This window comes from Tripterygium wilfordii, chromosome 7 (genome assembly GCF_013401445.1).
Source record: "Tripterygium wilfordii isolate XIE 37 chromosome 7, ASM1340144v1, whole genome shotgun sequence".
Taxonomy (NCBI): Eukaryota; Viridiplantae; Streptophyta; class Magnoliopsida; order Celastrales; family Celastraceae; genus Tripterygium; species Tripterygium wilfordii.
In genome coordinates, this window is record NC_052238.1 from 964687 (window position 1) to 983806 (window position 19120).

Consider the following 19120-nt stretch of genomic DNA (forward strand, 5'->3'; position numbering starts at 1 on the left):
AGCCAACATGGAGGCCTCCATGCTTGGCCCAAAAAAATAGGAACAACAAATTTACATTATTATTATACATATCCATTCTCATCCAATAAAACAATCTTTATACTCACCCATGCCTCAAACAAAAGAGCACCATTATGATTATGACTGCTTAGCGGGAGAAGCTCTTTACTCGTCCGGTCGTCCCGTACCAAAGCCATCAGAGTGCACGTACACCCCACGTATTGACCAACTGAACTTGCTTAAAAGTTGCAGTTACACTTACTGGCCGCCTATCTTCCTCTTCTGGGAAAGAAAAACCAATGGCAACGCCAAAACCCTCTCTGAAACTTTTCTTACTGTTTACCGCCATCAACTTACTCATCCGCCGCGTCTTCGCCGCATACTCAATCGGCGTGAATTACGGAACCATAGCTGACAACCTTCCCACACCCTCTAAAGTCGCCAACTTTCTCAAAACACAAACGACCATCGACCGCATCAAGATCTTCGACACCAATCCCGACATCATCCGTGCTTTCGCCGATACAGGAATCTCCGTCACGGTCACAGTCGGCAACGTAGACATTTCCGCCCTCTCCAAGCTTCCCGCAGCTCAGTCTTGGATCTCCAATAATATCTTAGCGTTTTACCCACTCACCACGATTAGATACATTGCAGTTGGTAACGAAATTCTCGCTACTTCTGACAAGTCACTCATTGCTCATACCTTGCCCGCTATGAAGGCTTTAACTTCTGCTCTTGAACTCGCTAATGTAACTGACATCAAGGTCTCTACTCCACATTCGTTAGGGATTTTATCCACTTCGGATCCACCGAGTTCGGGGCGGTTCCGTAGCGGGTACGACAGGGTCCTGTTTGCTCCGATTCTCGAGTTCCATCGCCAGACAAAGTCGCCTTTCATGATTAATCCCTACCCGTACTTCGGCTTCTCCGCGGCGACTCTTAATTACGCTTTGTTTAAGTCAAACGACGGCCTTTTTGATGCTGGGACAGGGAAGAATTATACCAACATGTTTGATGCGCAGCTCGACGCGGTTTACTCCGCCATGGATAAGTTAGGTTACGGTGACGTGGACATTGTGGTGGCGGAGACTGGTTGGCCCTCAGCCGGTGACCCGAACCAACCTGATGTGAACTTGGAGAATGCGGTTTCGTATAACGGGAATCTCGCAAAGCACGTGAATTCCGGTCTAGGAACTCCGTTGATGCCTAACAGGACCTTCGAGACTTACATTTTTGCTTTGTTTAACGAAAATCTTAAGCCGTCTGTCGCAGAGCAAAGTTTCGGGTTGTTCAAACCCGATCTCTCTCCGGTCTACGACGTGGACATACTACGGAATCATCAGGTAATTACGTCCTTTACAAGCTTTATTTGTTGTCGTCGTGTTTACGTCGGAAAACATTTCCGGTTACTGGTAGGTCAAAGAACGCACGTGTATCTATGCATTGAGAGTCTCTGACTTGTTCTTCGTTGACCACAGTTGTTCTTTACATCCTTCTCACTTCTCAGCAGCCTTCAGTCTTTTTATACTTTTTTGGGTCCCTATCCACTAAAAATAGGACACGTAGATTAATCTTTGCATGAAGTAAGTTACCGTATTTGGGATTCCAATATGACAGCCTTACGTAAAGGCTACCTCTTATATTTAGTTAAAAAAAAAGAGTGAAATCAATCGTGACCGTCAATGTTTCCTTTTAGCAGGCTTTGGGTCCCGCAGCTGGGCCTACGGAGGGACCGTCATCAGATTTGGGCAAGATATGGTGCGAACCGAAGTCGGACGCCAGTGATGAAGCCTTACAGAAGAACATAGATTACGTGTGCAGCATTGGAGTGGACAGCCAGCCCATTCAAGATGGTGGGCCTTGTTTTAATCCCAACACTGTGCGGTCACATGCATCGTACGCTATGAACGCTTACTACCAATCCTTTGGTCGCTCTGACTTGGGCTGTGATTTTAATCACACTGGAGTCATCACCACCACTGATCCAAGTACGTTGTTTGACACTTCTAAGAGGTTTTGAATTTTTGCGAAAATTTTGAGTTATCGATTAATCTTCAAGGCTAATTGTGTGTGTGTGTGTGTGTGGCAGGTTATCAATCTTGTGATTATCCTGATGAAGGGCTTAAGTTGCAAAACTCAGTGGCGGGAATGTCAACAGAATCTTGCACTGTCCAAATGATATTTATTTTGTCGTTTTGTTTAGCATCACTCTTAACTGGTTAACTTACTTATTATAATGGGCCAGAAAGAGAAAGCGAGATATGTTAATGGACTGCTGTTTTTCCAGGCCCGATTCACTAACAATATTCCATGGGTTGGGCTCAACATATTAAGTAAGCCCATTTGGATGGTCCAACATGTATAACACATTTTATTATTTTAGCTTTGGAAGAAAGGCAGGGCTCCAACAGTTTCTTGACATATTCTACGGAAAAAACTGAGGAAGTAATTCAACATCACTAACAAGTAACAATGACTAAGAAGCTAGCTTGTTGCCAAGCACTTTACTATATATAGATTCAATAGGCAAGATTGACAACACAATAGTAATTGGTTGAGTTGATCTTGGAGATGTCTCAAAATACCATACTATACTTGGTTAAGTTGATCGGGAACAGTATCCGGATTACGATCAGTACGTGTGCCTCTGACGGAAAATCGACAAAGTGGGCAGTGTCTGTCCTTGATTAGCCACCCATCAATGCATGATTTATGGTAAATATGGTGGCACCCATCAAGAACCCTACACTGCTCTCCGTCGTTGAACTCCTCCAAACATATCGTACAACCGTCGTTCCCATCTCCGGCTCTTTCATTAATTTTGTATTCCACTATAGTCCCTGAGATTTGTCTTCTGTTTTGCCTGATTTGCTGCCGTGATGATACTGATCTCGCTTGATTAGTCGGATTGCTTTGCGGTATTCGTCCGTCTCCGATGCAATTGCAACAACCAGAAATTGACATTGTAATGACTACAATCACGATGACCACAAGCGAAACAGACAAAATCTTATAGATGATGCCGCCCACATAATGAACCTCGTCCATGTTCGCCAGCTGAAGATAAAAGGGGGATCGATCCAGCGAAAATTTTATATAGCTTTGGTCGAAAAAAAATCAACAAGTATGTGCACGAGGAGGACTACTAAACGTAGTAGGAGTGTAGGACACCTATTACTATTTACTAAGAATTACAGCTATGTATTTATTAATGGTTCATTTTATATTTGTCCAGGCTTGGGCCTCAAGTATAAAAGAACTTAAGAAAAGGCCCAATGATATGAGGGCCCCGTCCAAGTGGGACCAAGCAAATTTCATACGGTCCAAGTGGGCGGATGCAAAGATGTCGCAAATTAAAGTTTTGATAACGGTGCCTTTAAGTCAACACGATCGCTTTCTTTCTTTTCTTTTTTTCTTGAAACGAAATAAGAGAAAATTTATACATTCGACAAGACAAAACAAAAACAAAACTGAGTCGGTGAGAGTAGAGAAACAGAGGGAAGAAGAAGATGCCAAGGAGCGGGTTTGCAGCTTCATTATCGACACCAAAAGTGGACGTGGTCATAGACATGGGCAATCCATTCCTCAATCACACCGTCGATGCATTTTTGAAGATCGGCAGCGTAAATTCTTTGATTTTCTAATATCCTTCTCTTATTATTTCTTTCTTGTTAAATTGTCTAATATATTCGAAGTTTTTTTTGTGCCCTTTCAGGTTGCAGCTACCAGAGCAGCGGCAGAGGATGTATATTACATTGTCAAACGACGTAATTTTTCTTGTCTTCCCGTTTGCCAATCCTTTTTGTTAGACGGCTAGATCTCTCTCCTTTTCAATTTTTTTATTATCATGTTCGGTGTTGGATCTTCTATTCACTTAAAAGATATAGCAATTAAGCTGAATCACGGTAGGCTTCATTGAATACGTACACATTCCATACTGATTTAATCGAAATTAGCTAATTCTACCTGTTCTATGCTAATTTGGTACGTTTTCTTAGCAGGGAATGTTTCGCGTCACAGCATGGAGCACTCGGTGAGTATCTGTCGGACCATTTTGGTTATTTGTGTTGTATAAGCTTCTTTCCGTAGGCTTTTTATTACATTCGAAAAATATTATTGTCCTTTTATGGTTCTGTTTTATATGGGTTATTTATTTTGCAATCTCTCCAATCTTGGATATAATGACCATTAGTTTGGATACTATGCTTTCCAATAGGGGAATAGGAATTCAGTTTAAATGCTGGATTCATAAAATACGGACAATCTGATGTCCAACTCCAGTAGGGGATTGTAAAATGCGTGACAGAGTCACATTGGTGGATTATGGCATGAGTTTCTTTAACCTTTTCGTCAATAATATGTATGTGGTATGAATTTATAGCAACTGATATACTGGTGCTCTTACAGTTGAAGAAGATGTGTAAAGAGGGTGCATATTGGGGTAAGTACACACACTGCATTATATCTTGCAATTGATCTTGGTTATATGCTTAATGCTTTACTTCCTTGATTTTGCAAAATGAAGAATTGCAACTATATGTTTATTGCCCTGGCAGGAACTGTAGCCGGAGTGTATGCTGGAATGGAGTATGGTGCAGAAAGGATCCGTGGCAGCAGAGACTGGGTGTGTTCCCTGTCTGTTGCTTGTTATGCCTCACTAGCCAGTCAATTGAATGCTCAAATATGATGTTGATGGGCCTTTCATCTTTATTTCTAGGATTTTTTTAATGAATTATGGTTTCATGGTTTTGTTGCATTTTAGACATTTTTGAGCCTACTGATATCCGTTCTACAAATTTTTTTCGAGGGCTTCTTTTTTTTTTTTTTAAATTGATGCCTCTCGATAGCTTGTGTTTGTTTTATGTTGCTACATCAACAAGATTTATGCTCCTCCTAACATCAGGAGCCAGCCTTTGGAACTGGTTTTTATATAGATCTTAGCTATGTATTTGGTATTTTTTTTTTCCAATGGATAATGTATTTTATTTAGGCTATGGCCATGTTATTGATCCTTGAATTAGCACGTTTGGAAGAGTTTTGAAGTTTTAGAATTTCAGATTGGCTTTTCTTTTATTTCTTCTTTTTCTCAGGATTTGTTCTTCAATAGTATTCCTATACCAATTGATTTCAAATTTGATTCCAATTGAATTGTTCCTCCATTTTTTTTCCCTACTGGACATATTGCAGAAGAATGCCATGCTTGGGGGTGCATTAACGGGAGCTCTCATCTCTGCTGCCAGCAACGATGACAAAGACAAGATTGTGAAGGCTGCTCTCACTGGAGGTGCCATTGCCACTGCTGCAGAGTTTCTCAACTATCTCACCTGAGCAATGGAATTAAAACTCTCTTATTTCTTTGCATCACAAGGAAAAATAATATGGTGTAGGTCTTTCTGGCATTTTTAGTATTTTGTCGCTGCAAGAGCCACCATGACTGGTAATATCACTGTTAATATCGATCATGTAGTTTCTAATTTTCAAAGTCAGTTTCTTACCATCAACTATGCCTCTATTTGACAGACCGAAGTCGTCAAGCATCATGTTAAGTCATGCTTTCGTAGAAGAATAAGCTTTGATTATCGAAAACTCGGGTGAAATTTTGTATCAAGCACCATTGCATGTTAGGACTCTGGATATTAAATACACATATCTGTATGATATGAAGCTGATGCTTACAGTTTTCAGAACAGAGATGCATATCGTTTATAGGCCATTAAAATCTTTGGAACTCGATGCATACGAATAAAATATGGGTACTACAACTAGTCAGGGCCCTTGCTAGTTATATACTTCCTCTGTCTGAGGGTAAAGGAGGAAAAGAGCCAGTTAAGCTAAAGGGATTTTCACAGTACTTAGTATGGACGGCAAAGAAGCTGATGACAAAGATTCTTTAAAAAAAATTCCCTTCATCACAGTAATATTCATAAAATTTTCTGTCTTACCAGTAATATATTGTCTTTCTGCAAAAAAAAATACACACTACAGCCATATACAAGTAGAGCATATCAGGTGAGGCAAGTCAACTCGATGTCTGAAACTGCTCAGCAAGTTTTATCAAGCTATAGGTCTCGGCATCTGGCCTAGCTCCCCCCAGAATCATCCTTCTCAAAAAATTTGGATCATAAATCTTGGCCTTCACATAGGCCTTAATCAAAGTATTGTAAACAAAAGTATACTTGGTATACTTTGCTTTTACAAGTTCTTCAAACAACTTCTCAACATTATCTACATCACCCTTCTCTGAGAAAAGTTCTATTATTGAAAGAGTGGTCTCCAACCATGGAGTTGATCTTTTGACTCTGTCGCTTGTGGCCAATTCTCTTCCCATTTCCAGAGTTTTCAAGGTTTCTTCTACCAGTCCTGCTTTCAAACAACCCAAAGCAAGATGTTGGTAAGTCATGGCATTTGGTTTGCATCCATTCTCCAACAATTCTCTAAAGACCCCAGACGCTTTTTTAATAAGTCCAACTTTGCTGTACACAGATATTATACAATTGAACTGCTCAGTAGATTTCAATCCTTTTGTCGACTTCATTTCTAACCAAAGCTCTTCAGCTCGACTAAGCTGTCCAATTCTACCAAATGCTTCAATTGCCAGTATGTAACTTTTAGCCCTAACATGGAGGAGCCCTTGCACAATGGCCCAAGTTCTCTCTAGGTCCTTGTCCTTCTGCAAATAACCATATAATATCATCAACACATCGTATGTTGACCAGTTATTTCCTGTAAGGGACTTCTCCACATTTTCAACATGAGCTTCAGCAACTGTATGCAATCTTGCAATTGCATGTGCAGTAGCCAAAATGCAGAAAGATACCTCATCTGGCTCAACTTTTGCTTGCTTCATGTCATTAAATACCTTCACCAACCCTTCAATATTGTGTTCATTTGCTTCAATTTTCATGAGAATGTTGAAGGTAGAGACATGGGCAGTCACCTTATCAGCCTTCATCTGAGTAAGGATTTTTGGGATCATTTTCTTTCGCCTTGGAGAGGAATGGAGAATAATGAGACGGTTGAAAACTAAGTGTGAGATGGAGGAACCCAACTCCCTCATTTTCCTCATATATGCATATGGACGAGTTATCATACCTTTATCCAAGCATCCAATTACAAGGTTGTTGTAGAGCAACTCATTCTGAAATTCTGCAGGGACATGAGAGAAAAGCCTCTCGCCTTGTGATACCCCATGAAGTTTAATGGTGAACTCCAACATATAAGAATAATCGAGTTCTGTTGGCCTGTAAGGCCTCTCTCTGATCACCCACTCCATCAGCTGCCAACAGGGATAGATCAGTTTAGAATCTCTAAAACTTGTCATATTACAGATAATTTAGTCTACAAGAGCTAGTCAGGATTGAGCACAAAAGTGAAAAGTGCAAGATTCATTCTTTAATTGGATGGTCTGAATCTTGCCCAAATGCAGAAGCAATGCTGTCACCAAGGCTTTTGTTATATCACCATCTCCGCAAAGAAGATGAAGAGGCAGTGGAATGGCCACCGAGTGAAGATGACGAGCCACTAATTTTCTATGCCTTCGGTTCATAATTTTTAGTGAACCAATATTCTTTAAAATGTCCGCGAAAACTAGTTTTTTTAAGGTTGCTCAAACTACTAATATATTTGTTTCTCTCCGCGTTTAAACAAAATTCCAACAGACCTAAGCATGATTGAGCTCGTGGAATATATTCTCCCCAGTTTTTAGAGTTTAATACCTCTACATACAATTACAATACTTCATTGGAGCGTTACAACGAACACATACACTACTTCGTCGATCTGCAAACAAAATAAAGGTGGAGAGAAAGAGATTACCTCGAGCGCGCGTTTATTGAACCGGAGCTTCCTCAAACGGTTAATGGCGTGGTAAATATCACCTCTCTGAACAGGTAAACCCTCACCCATCCAGTTCTGAACGGCAGATCCCACTAAATTCCCTCTTTGGAGACTTTCGATCATATAAGACAAGCACTTGGGTCTCTGTTCTTCTTGCTTCTCTGTTTCAAAAGTTTTCTCGGGAAATTTATCGGGTGTTTGGGTGCAGATGAAGCTGAATGCTGAATGGATTTGATGGAGGGGAAGTGTTCGATGTATTACCTGAAAGAGCCTGCGTTGCCCCAGAAGTGTTCGCATGCTTCAAGTGTAACGGGTAGGAGAATGACACCTACTCCTAGGAGATGGCTAATAAGCAGCGCCCAAATAATAATAAAAAGTTCGGCCCTTTAGGCCCAATTAAAAAACAGATCAGCCCTTTAGACCCAAATAAACTGAGGCCCATCAAATAACGCTATTGGATTACCTCATGTTGAGATAAGCCCAAAGGAATCGGCTGTATTTTTAACAACCCAGTGATCCCACAATCATTTGTGGGACCCATGATCCGTCCAATGGTCCTAAAGTGGCCCTTAAATTGGATCGAGGCCGAGTAACTTTAAGAAAATAATCATATTCTTCAGTGACAAAAATAAAATATTTCTCTTAAAATAACATTTAATTTTAACTAAAGCAATTATTGAGATAAAATACCTTGAATTAAAATAATCAATCCCCATAGTTAAATATCTTTTGAAATTACCTAGAAAATATTCATATATTGATATATATCGCCTGCAATGATTACGGTAGTTTCCTATAGAATACCATTGGGGGAGAAGATTTTTTTTCTTCTCAACTGGTGACGAACAGTATTGCTTAATCCTCCATAATTGATGCAGCGAGGCCCGCACACGCCCAAGGGGAGGTGGGTACGCCACTAACAGAACGCACAGGCCCACATGGACAGGGGGCAAATCCTCGGGCCCAAGCCCAGCCCACAAGATTGGACCTAACTATCCACTAGAAAACCGGTTGACTAATGTTAGGTTTGCCCAACTTATAAACTAGACATTGAACCCCTTCACTTCCGATGTGGGATTCCTGCATCATTCCCTCCCACTTAGAACGTGCACGCCCTCGTGCACGTCCGGCCTGACCCACTGGCGCGCCTACACGACCTACGCCAGCCCGTCACACAGACACAGGCACACTCCCGAACCCGGGCTCCGATACCAAACTGATGCAGCGAGGCCCGCACACGCCCAAGGGGAGGTGGGTACGCCACTAACAGAACGCACAGGCCCACATGGACAGGGGGCAAATCCCCGGGCCCAAGCCCAGCCCACAAGATTGGACCTAACTATCCACTAAAAAACCGGTTGACTAATGTTAGGTTTGCCCAACTTATAAACTAGACATTGAACCCCTTCACTTCCGATGTGGGATTCCTGCATCAATAATCAAGATTCATGGTTGAAATCACATCACAGATGGTGTTCATAAACCCAGATAAGCTTTGAAGTTTGAACAGAGAAGAGGGAGACTGTGGTCTCTAGTCAATTGAAAGAAAGAGTGAGGTAACACAACAACAGAGAGAAGATTCATTCATCATATAGTCTTCTGTTACAGTTCAATCTCCCATTGCAGAAATACAAAGCAAAGCAACTCCTTCAACATCCACAAAGCAGTGATACTTAATTGAAACAAGACACCCATTTAGTCATGAACACACAGCAACAAATCCTTACTAAGGATTTGAAGAAAGCCATGACTCTCTTATTTCCACCAAACTTCAACTACTAGACATAAAAGACCGAACCAATTATTCATATAAGACCATATATCTGCTGCTTGTGGACGCTGTGAGTCTTTCTTCATTTGTAGTTGCAAGGGTCGCAGGTGCAGTTATCGCCACATTTGCAACCGTTCTCAGCACCAAAGCTCATCTCAGAGCTCTCGAAGTGTCTGCAACAGTCACCAATTTTAATCAATTTCTCACAAAATTTTACAAATTTATTGCATAAAAGAGACGTGGATGTGATCCATACGTCCTCACTGGTGCAGCCCCAATGATTATGGTCTCAGTGGTGGCCTTCTCTGAGAAACCCAAGTCAGGGTACATGCCGCATCTGCAAAAATACCATCATCAAGGCCTCGATCACAGAAAAACTGAGATTATATTACAGAGTAGAACAGAGGACGATAAGTGGGAACTTGAAACTAATAAGAGAAAATATGGATACCCATTGCAGGAACTGCCGCAACTGCAGCCAGAACCGCAACCGCACTTTCCTCCACAGCAAGACATGTTGATTCAGACAAGAAGATGAAGACTAGGAAAATCAAATGTAGTCTCAATCAAACACACTAGAGGATGTTCTGGTTACATTAAGGAGTGATATGGGCACTTATTTATAATGTGGTTGGGAGTTGGGTTTGACAGATATCCACCGTACACGTGTGTAAATCCTAGGTGGATTACGTCTTTGATTGTGATACATAGGCTTTGTGCATTCCCCCAAATAAGACCTGACAAAATCATTATCTTTAATTATACCTCTTATTGTCCACTTCATGTCAACCAGCCATGAAAATAATCGATGACAGATGATAAATAAAAAATAGAGATGATCCCAATGATACGTTAATGTTAATTTATAGTGTTATTTTCAGAAGTTAATATATGGCAAATTAAGGAGGTGTCATGAATCATGCATCATTTGACTTGCTCTTCGCAGACACCATTGGTTGCTTTTCTTTCTAATATGGTATTACCAAGTTGCACCTAATTAAATGATTTAAGTCCATTAATCCAATACACAATTCACCATAATAACCTAAAAACTATGTTAATAGAGCTACTTTATGGTCAGGTCAAGAGTCCGCTGTTGCTTCTATGATACGATAAGAAAGCAAGGGTAATGGGTGAAAGACACACACTTTTGTCTGAGAATCAAATAATGAAATGATATATTGCTGCACTTTGAATGGTGTCTGAGCTCCAGTGTTGCGGCTTCACTCGCAGCACCATCACTTTAATCAATGCTAGACTAGGTGGAGTTTGCTTTGCGAATTATTCTCTGCAAATTTCAACTTTTGTCGACCTATAGATATTGTGATATCTCATATATGTATATCAAGCTCCTGGAACTTTATCAATCAGATCCATTTTGACATTATTCTACCAGCTGAGTACTTGTAATTACTACAAAAATTTATCAGGGCTGAAATGATGGCGAATCAATCTTATCCAGGAGTAAAAGGTGGCTTTAAGTCCTTACTTTGGCTACTTATAGGAGAATTCTTATATATATATATATTTTTTGAAAAGAAGATAAAGATACCATTAAACAAAGTTCAGTACAGAGCATTCGGTTGCACAAGCAGACATTACAGCAGAAGGAACAGAATTATCGTTAAACCACATCAGACAGTCTTTCTAACAAGGCTAGGTGGTCTGCAACCCCATTCCCAGCTCTTCCAACATGGCAGAAAGCACAGCTCAAAACAGATCCAGCTCTTCAAATTTCCTCAATAAGCAGCCCATGGGGAGCTAGGATTTCCGGGACTGTGTTGATTGCATTAATCACAAGAAGGGAGTCTCCTTCAAGAATAGTTCAAAACATATAAAATTTGTACCATGCAGCTATGTTGATCAAAATGACGATACTAATGACTGGAAAAGTCATTAGAAGATGTATCATCTTGCCCCCTTATGGTTGACAGTCCATCCTCTCTGCGTACATGCTATGCTACTCCATTTTGATTTGAACGGGGTCTTTTGAGTTACAGTGGTCAGGCCTTCGGGTTTCTTTGATTAAATGATTGAAGAACTGATTAAGTATCAGGTAGCAAACTAATCAAGGATAATTTTATCTAAACAAAGCCTCTCCAATTTCTCGCCATTCACAAGCATCCTTAGACCAGTCTTTAGCTCTGGTACCCCGTCCTCCAGTATCGCACACACTGGATAAATTGATACCTCTTGCACCCTCCTTTGTAATTCTTCATACACCTCTTCAGCCCCTTCCTCGTCTATTTTATTTGCCACAACCAAGGATGGTCGATCAGACATACCCTCTTGATGGTATTCGAGCTCCACGACTAGATCTCTCAGCTGTTCCCACGGTGGAAGACCTCTTTTACCACCTAATGCAGCAGCCAAATCTACCACGTAAGCCAAAACCTTTGTTCTTTCAATGTGCCGTAGGAAAGCATGCCCTAGTCCACGATTCTCATGGGCCCCCTTTATAAGTCCCGGAATGTCAGCAACCGTGAGAGAGAAGTCCTCAAAATTCAATTTCCCTAAGTTTGGTCGAAGAGTTGTGAAGGCATAGTGGCCCACAGAAGGCTTAGCCCTTGATATAGCCCCCAGAAGAGTACTTTTGCCAGCATTTGGCATCCCCACCAGGCCCACATCAGCAATGCTCTTGAGTTCTAATACAAGAACGGCCTCAGATCCCGGCAAACCAATCTTACGAGAGCCTGGATCATCATTTAATGCCTCACGAGCATTATCCATAGGGGCCCTAGAACTAGCAACCTTACCTTTCTTTGAAGCATTTGGAGAAGAGACACTACCAAAGCCACCATATCCTCCATGAGCTATGACTATACGTTGTCCCTGTTCTGTTAATTCCGCGACATTATATTGTATGCATTGCACATCATTCAACTCAGGTTGAGAGGATAGACTCAGGCTCCGTGATTCCTCCAGAGTTCTTTCAGTAGAAGATGATGAGTCTCCGCTAACATGCACTGACTCAACTTCCTCTGCTGCTCTTGAACTGTTCGAGGTAGCTTGTATATCAAGTTTAGATGGCTCAGAATCAAGAGTACCAGGAAGCTCCCAGGGATCCATATCGGCCGAAGAACAATTTTCAACCTCAGATGGAAGTTCACCATCCATAACATGAATTACAGTGCCAACTGGTACTTGCACAACCTAGAAAAATAGAAGATCTAGTAAGCAAGGAGGATTTCTCGATAAACCAAAGCCTTCTATAATGGCCAACCAAAAAATTCAACACAACATCCAGGATAATAAAAAGTTTGGGAGTAGTGACCTTATCTACCCCTCGAGTTCCAATCTGGTTTTTTGAGGTTCCATTACCCCCTCTTGAGGCATTCTGCATTAAAACATTTCTGTGACTAATCCATTTATTTTATCCAGTATTATGTCCAAACAATTGCGAGAAAATGGTTACATACAACATGGTAATGCAAGCCACTGAAGTCCCAAACTGCAGAGGAACATTCAAGAATCACATCACCACCTCTTCCACCATTTCCACCTACATTACATAGATAAGTGGAGTATCATTATTGTTATAGAAACTGCAACAATTTCACTAAATTAGCAAGCATTGAATGACAAAAAATGTTCAGCGATGTGAAATTTGATAAAGAGACAATATTTTAAAGAACTAAACAAATGTCATAGAATAGTCCATTGATCCTGAAAGCCACGAAAAAGTTGGTTAAAAAAATATTACAAGACTGCTCCGGATTGATTGAAAAGAACACCAAAGCATGCAATAAAATGATGGTTACATACTTTATGCAGTCATTGAGCACCCACCATCAGGTTTACCGCAGCGATCGTGACGGCTACGACGCATGCTATAACAACCATTTCCGCCATCACCGCCTCTAGCATATAATGTAAACTTGTCTCTCATTCTAGTCTCCTGCAAAAAATTACCAGAAACCCAAAACTAAGAAACCTTTTGAGGATTTGAAAAGCACTGCGCAAATATTTGTCTAGGCACAAGGGAGAGTAGAAGCCTGGCCAACCTGTAAAGGAGCAGCCTTTGCTTCCCTGTCCACAGCATCCGAGTAAGAATTCAAAGACAATAAAATCCACGGGGACTTGGAGGATTTTCTCAAGGCTTCTAAATGCCAAAGAGGCTTTGCATACCGTAACCACATACTGCCCTCTTCTTCTCTCTCAAGCTCGCCTCAAATGGTTTTGATGCCAGTAATGCCAAGAGAGATATAACGATACATATTCTTAAGTCATCTGCGAAGCAGAAGCCCTATGAAACGAAGGAAAATTTATGCTAAATCCTATCAGAATCACGGAGAGTCCATGGTGGCGTCCAGTCTGCATCGGATCGTCTCTCTGGTTTCTGCTAGCTCTTTCTCGAAGGCTTCGAGTGCCCTAGCTGGTCCGTTCTCCACCTTGAAGAAGCGGGCTTCATAAGTGGGCTTTAGTATTCAAATGGGCTTTTATCAATTGGGCTTTATCTCATTCCTTATGCTTTATTTCTCAGTCCATTAGGCATTAGTAAATACGGCAGCATTTTATTTCAGACAACCGTTGTATTCAAACTTCAAACTTCAAAGTCAAGTGTCAGCTCTTTTACAAAAGCCTCAAGACTGGCATCGCGGGGCCAGACCACGGGCCAGTTCTAATGCCGAAGTCTTTGAGGCCCATAACAAAATTAAGACCTTTCAGGCCCATAAAAATTAAGACCTTTCAGGTCCATAATGAAATTAACACCTTTCAAGCCCAGAATCAAATCAAACCTTTCTGGCCCAAAGAAAACTGAACGCTCGCTATAGAAAGAACGCATAATAAACAGTGCCCATGTAAGTTTCACGTTCAGTACATTGTGTGAGAGAAAATCTTATAATATGTACAGTACTGAGCTAGTCTCAGTAGAACTTCTCCAATCTCCAGCTACCCTAGAAACAAACAAGCTCCTCTAATAAATCATCAAAAATCATATCTTCCAGATCAAGTGCCACACAGTTTGCTTCTGGTTCAAGGTTCATCCAACCATCATCCTTTGACAAATCTCCTCCTACGATATCCTCCAATGACTGGTCTACTTTTGACTTCAAGCTCACGTACCAGCTAACTCTTGCCCAGACTGCCTCAAGAATATGGTATCCCCTAGGGACTGGACACTTACGGTTAGCGAATGAGAAGGGCTTAGAGAAGTAGGTATATGATGTGTCGTTGATCTCGAGTAGAACCTCATTGATCAAGTCAAACAGAAGCAGGTGATCACAATTGCTGCCAACCTCCTCTGAAGAGTATTCAGGATGCAAATAAGTCTCCAGTTCCTTAAATAAGGAAAAGTCCAATGGCTGTTCTGGTAAGTTCCACCTTCCAAAGTGCTCGTATTCGATAAAACCTGAGAGCTCAAGAACATCTTTCACATAATTGAATTCAGCCTCAGCAACTTTGTCAAATTCCAGGGCTAGAAAGCGATTGCCAAGTTTAGGTTTTGCAATGTCGTTCTCATGGATTGTTGTGCCACTTGATAAAGATTCAGTGACGAAACTGTCTTGAGCATTGACAAAAGATTCTGGCTCATCAAAAGGATTGCACTTAGGATTTAACTCTGAACCTGAGATAGAAGACAAAACCATTAACCACCAGACCCAGCATCATATCAAAATTTGTATTCAGTGAAACAAATATAGCAAGGGTTTGTTTAATTTGGGGTTTAAGACGAAATGATCAAGCTTATAGGATGCTTTCTTATGTTTTTCCTCTTACTAAATAACACCGGTCATCAGTTTCCTTATGCTGATTAGGAAAGCTAATCATTTCTCAGCAACGAAAAATGTAGTCACTGATATCTTTGGAATAGACATTGTCATGTTTATATAATCTCACGTGTCAAACAGATATAGACATAAGAAGTATCGCTTACCAGCAGATATTGGAGTCTTCGATTCAACAATATCCTCACCTAGTTCATCGTCATTTCTTCTCGCTACAAACCCACCTTCATTTTCAAAGATCATACAACTTTGACCTCCTACAGGCTCAAATTTTTCTGTAACTACATTTACTGACTCCAAGACATCATGAATATCAATATCACCTCTTGAATCACAATCTAGGGTAGCCGTAGTTGGCATCCTTGAGAGAGGATCAGCAAGAGATGCCTCATTTGCAAAAGATGGAAGTGAGTCAAGATCCGACAGAGAGAGTCTCCTTCTGGGAGAACTTAGAGTAGGATCACCTGATATATGCCTATATTCAGTTGTCCAGCTTAAGCTCTTTGAATGCTTCCAATTAGTCTCTTTGCTGAAACCGTACTCAAACAATTTAGTGTATCTATCCAATGAAGCGTGTAGAGATGATGCCCTGTTGATGGAGGGGGCATATCCATTTCTGAGGTAATTAATGGAACTGCCGCCAGTCACATCACTTTGTTGGTTGCCTATTTCATCTTGGCAAAGGACAGTCCCCCCCAATTTCTCTGCTTTTTCTCTCTCCTCATTGATATAACTACCTCTAGAAGGGACTCTATGAAGCAGTGCATTCTTAAGAGAGTGCCGCCTCTCCTTCTTCCTCTCCCTAAGGACATGCTTTATTTTCCGCTTAACATCTTTGAAATGGTTCTTTAAAGAAAGATGCCACCAATGATTATTCAACTCCCCTGATGAATCCATAGAAGGTATTGTTTCTTGTCTTGTTGCAGTTCCCTCCATATCATCGGACTTCAATGGAATTGACTTCTCCTGAAAAGCCTTCAGTGACTCAAATCCATCAAACTGTGGTCCTCGAGAGGAAATAAGAAAGTTTTCTCCATATGATAAGGGCCAAACTTCGTTCTGCTTGTGTTTGAGTGTACTAGGCCGCGCAAATCTATTGTGTGATGAACCAGCCGCAGGAAATGTTCCTGATTTAGTTAATCTCATTCTCATACCGGAAGCTGGATGACTGAAAAAGTTATTTGCAGCACAAATATCTTGATTCTTTAGGATCTTCAGGAACAACCCCTTGTTTACATGAAACATATTTAGAAAATTTTCAGTGTCCTCAACTTGGTAACTTGACTTTTCTCTGGCAAGGTGATAAGCATCCACGAAGCTCTGGTTGACTTGGTTTTTCATTTCTTTATCACACTTCTCACAGTCAACACTGAAAGTACCACAAGAATCACATCCTTTGCATTCAACCAATTCTTTAGTAGTCTTTGGCAGAGATGGAGGCTTCCGTTCAACAGCAGAGTCTCCTTTGCTAAGGATAATGATTGAATTTTCCCAATCCTTGCTTACTTCATCAAGATCGTTGTCTGAAGATAATTGTGATGGTGCAGACATCTGCTTGTAAATGAATGCTTTTACAAGAGGTTCCCTCGAACTTTTGTTCCTTGGATTAGATTTCGCTGTTTTTTGTTCAACCTGGCAATGTTGACAATTAGGACATGTCAGTTCGATTTTGGTATAAGTAAATGGAACAAACTTTTGCAGGTGCACATAGTTTAGCCTGTTAGTGCTATTTAATACACACGTACAAGGAAGGGGAGTGCTTCAGGATCCATGAACCCTTGCTCATCAGCAGCGTCACGCGTCAAAGAAATAGTTCCAGGATTTTTACAGCCTTCGACAAACAACAACATAAAAAAGATTATAAGAACGATGAAAATAACCAGAAGATCATATATACGAGGAAAATATTCGGAAAGAAAAAAAGATTTTCTCTCTTCGACAAGGAATTTTCATTCGTAAAAATGGAAGCAAACTAATGATAGGCACCAAGCAATATGCTTAGGGTTACCGTGTCAGCTATTTTGACCTAAAATCATCTTTTAGGAAGTTTTTTTCTCTCATTTAAATCTTGAAATTTCACATAGAAATGATTTTCACCAAAGCGAATAATAATAATGAGGAAAACTGAGGTTGCTTACACAAGGCGTGCTTTCCTCTGCGATGCTTCCTGTGCGGAATCATCCTCCTTTTAACATTGTGCAGATGATGAGTGTTAAGAATATGAAATATTCCCCACATGCAGCCCGGATGATAATCCTCAAGCTCAATGTCAGAGTGTTCATGCTGGAAGTCCCTTCCCATAATTCTTCAACTTAATAGTCTTAATTCCAAATCCACTCAAGTCAGCAGTTTGCAATAAAAGACAGACCACTTCAGTTGGTGAATCCTGATGACACGTAAAACATCATATTAACCAACCTGGAAGGTCATTCTCAGACCAAAAGCATGAAGACAAACAAATTCCTATATTACATGAAACAGATCCCTCAAAGGGTTTTGGACTTTGTTGAGGATAAGATTAAACATTTAAACGCTATGCAAATAAATCCAAAGAGATCAGCTGCACACCAAGTAAGTAGACCAAACGCATGAGACATACATTAATTCCAATACTACACAAAATTTTGTCATAAAAGCCTTTTCAAACTCGTCTCTCTGAGATAAAACATCAAACACCATGTATACAAGATCAAAACCAAGTCCCTCAATAAAGGTTTAATCTCCATTTGAGATATAAATTTCTCTCCAGTTCATTGAATACCTTTAAAGGGGCAAAAGAAACAGTAGCAAAACAACTAATAAAGCTAACTGATACAAAACCATTAAAGTCAGCTTCAGAAGTTATGGGAAGTTATTACAACGGAAGCCATAACTTCTTTACATATACTATGGAAAATTCGGAGGAGGAAGCCCTTACAAACCTTGTGCGAGAGCCAAAACCCACTAAGAATTCACGCCGAAAGCTTGAAAATTGGAATGCTCTGTAACGCAATAGAGGTGGCGTCAAAGCGATCCGATGAGTCTGAAGAGGAAGAAGCTGATTAACGATGACAACAACGTGTTAATTAATAAAGGCCGCATAGACTAACTATTGAGTAGTAGAATACTAGAACTAGAATATGATGATTTGAATAAAATCAGCAGAAACTATGCGTATCTTTAACGTACATGAGAAGAAGATGGTCATTGGTCATTTGGTCTACTGGTCTTGTTCTTCCAGAAAGACAAAACCAGAAAACGCCAACTTTTTTTTAAGGGCGCGACGCAGTTTACCCGCCATGCCGTTTAGATACCTTTTTTTGTCGTCTTCTGAAGACTGGTCCCAAAAATATACTGTACAAACAAAGCTAATCCAGTGAGTCAGCTGAACGGATTAGATTGGTTGACCAACCTTGTTAGGTTTTTCTAATACTATTAATACCAACAACTGTTGGGTTGTTAGTTTATGCTCGCATTTTAGTTTTGGATGACCAACTAACCACGTATAAATAAATACTTGATGGTTAAAATCCTTAGTGGGTTGGTTCCTAAAATTCCATGTAAATTTATAGCTCTAAGGATTATTTTATGATTTCCATTAGAAATTGTCATCAGAATTTGTCGTCACACTGTAATAACTACTCATTCATACTTTGATTAGTCTCCAAACATTTATCATTTAAGAGTTACAAAGCTCAAACTACGTAATATGAGCGATTGATCATAGAAAACAATTGTCAAAGAAATCGGGCATGACTTTTCCAATTGGGTTTGAATTGGTATGCAAAAATTGACCTCGGAA

At 40.4% G+C, this 19120-nt stretch overlaps 7 protein-coding genes across 11 annotated transcripts; 2 read left to right on the forward strand and 5 right to left on the reverse strand.

Annotated features, from left to right (window-relative positions):
* Positions 1 to 167: 167 nt before the first annotated feature.
* Positions 168 to 2422, forward strand: LOC120003048 (glucan endo-1,3-beta-glucosidase). Of its 2 annotated transcripts, none has more exons than XM_038851942.1 (3): positions 168 to 1346; positions 1700 to 1991; positions 2093 to 2422. In XM_038851942.1, exons 1-3 carry the CDS (start codon positions 300 to 302, stop codon positions 2224 to 2226), a joined length of 1473 nt encoding a protein of 490 aa, XP_038707870.1. In that variant the 5' UTR covers positions 168 to 299; the 3' UTR covers positions 2227 to 2422. The 2 variants fall into 2 exon arrangements, with proteins under 2 accessions (XP_038707870.1, XP_038707871.1); XM_038851943.1 differs by having other exon boundaries at positions 1703 to 1991.
* Positions 2423 to 2592: 170 nt separating this feature from the next.
* On the reverse strand, positions 2593 to 3051 carry LOC120001994 (E3 ubiquitin-protein ligase RING1-like). The gene has a single exon (XM_038850523.1). It carries the CDS (start codon positions 3049 to 3051, stop codon positions 2593 to 2595), a length of 459 nt encoding a protein of 152 aa, XP_038706451.1.
* Positions 3052 to 3408: 357 nt separating this feature from the next.
* On the forward strand, positions 3409 to 5663 carry LOC120003026 (outer envelope pore protein 16, chloroplastic). Of its 2 annotated transcripts, none has more exons than XM_038851917.1 (6): positions 3409 to 3626; positions 3719 to 3770; positions 4002 to 4036; positions 4411 to 4444; positions 4560 to 4627; positions 5191 to 5663. In XM_038851917.1, exons 1-6 carry the CDS (start codon positions 3513 to 3515, stop codon positions 5329 to 5331), a joined length of 444 nt encoding a protein of 147 aa, XP_038707845.1. In that variant the 5' UTR covers positions 3409 to 3512; the 3' UTR covers positions 5332 to 5663. The 2 variants fall into 2 exon arrangements, with proteins under 2 accessions (XP_038707845.1, XP_038707846.1); XM_038851918.1 differs by having other exon boundaries at positions 3414 to 3626; positions 4005 to 4036; positions 5191 to 5607.
* Positions 5664 to 5923: 260 nt separating this feature from the next.
* Positions 5924 to 8174, reverse strand: LOC120003024 (pentatricopeptide repeat-containing protein At1g07590, mitochondrial). 2 transcript variants are annotated; one of them, XM_038851916.1, is made up of 3 exons: positions 8101 to 8174; positions 7819 to 8000; positions 5924 to 7279 (listed from the first exon to the last, which is right to left on the reverse strand). In XM_038851916.1, exons 2-3 carry the CDS (start codon positions 7960 to 7962, stop codon positions 6023 to 6025), a joined length of 1401 nt encoding a protein of 466 aa, XP_038707844.1. In that variant the 5' UTR covers positions 7963 to 8000; positions 8101 to 8174; the 3' UTR covers positions 5924 to 6022. The 2 variants fall into 2 exon arrangements, with proteins under 2 accessions (XP_038707844.1, XP_038707843.1); XM_038851915.1 differs by having other exon boundaries at positions 7819 to 8163.
* Positions 8175 to 9396: 1222 nt separating this feature from the next.
* On the reverse strand, positions 9397 to 10212 carry LOC120002695 (metallothionein-like protein type 2). Its single transcript, XM_038851467.1, has 3 exons — positions 10062 to 10212; positions 9867 to 9947; positions 9397 to 9783 (listed from the first exon to the last, which is right to left on the reverse strand). The coding sequence occupies exons 1-3, from the start codon at positions 10124 to 10126 to the stop codon at positions 9693 to 9695; spliced, it is 237 nt and encodes a 78-aa protein (XP_038707395.1). The 5' UTR covers positions 10127 to 10212; the 3' UTR covers positions 9397 to 9692.
* Positions 10213 to 11137: 925 nt separating this feature from the next.
* LOC120002278 (probable GTP-binding protein OBGM, mitochondrial) lies at positions 11138 to 13990 on the reverse strand. The gene is made up of 5 exons (XM_038850970.1): positions 13615 to 13990; positions 13400 to 13508; positions 13030 to 13112; positions 12885 to 12947; positions 11138 to 12763 (listed from the first exon to the last, which is right to left on the reverse strand). Exons 1-5 carry the CDS (start codon positions 13747 to 13749, stop codon positions 11675 to 11677), a joined length of 1479 nt encoding a protein of 492 aa, XP_038706898.1. The 5' UTR covers positions 13750 to 13990; the 3' UTR covers positions 11138 to 11674.
* A 274-nt stretch (positions 13991 to 14264) lies between these two features.
* On the reverse strand, positions 14265 to 18541 carry LOC120002277 (protein TRM32-like). 2 transcript variants are annotated; one of them, XM_038850969.1, is made up of 6 exons: positions 18508 to 18541; positions 18261 to 18376; positions 17478 to 17725; positions 17085 to 17170; positions 15489 to 16971; positions 14265 to 15179 (listed from the first exon to the last, which is right to left on the reverse strand). In XM_038850969.1, exons 3-6 carry the CDS (start codon positions 17638 to 17640, stop codon positions 14509 to 14511), a joined length of 2403 nt encoding a protein of 800 aa, XP_038706897.1. In that variant the 5' UTR covers positions 17641 to 17725; positions 18261 to 18376; positions 18508 to 18541; the 3' UTR covers positions 14265 to 14508. The 2 variants fall into 2 exon arrangements, with proteins under 2 accessions (XP_038706897.1, XP_038706896.1); XM_038850968.1 differs by lacking the exon at positions 18508 to 18541 and having other exon boundaries at positions 18261 to 18464.
* Positions 18542 to 19120: the final 579 nt, after the last annotated feature.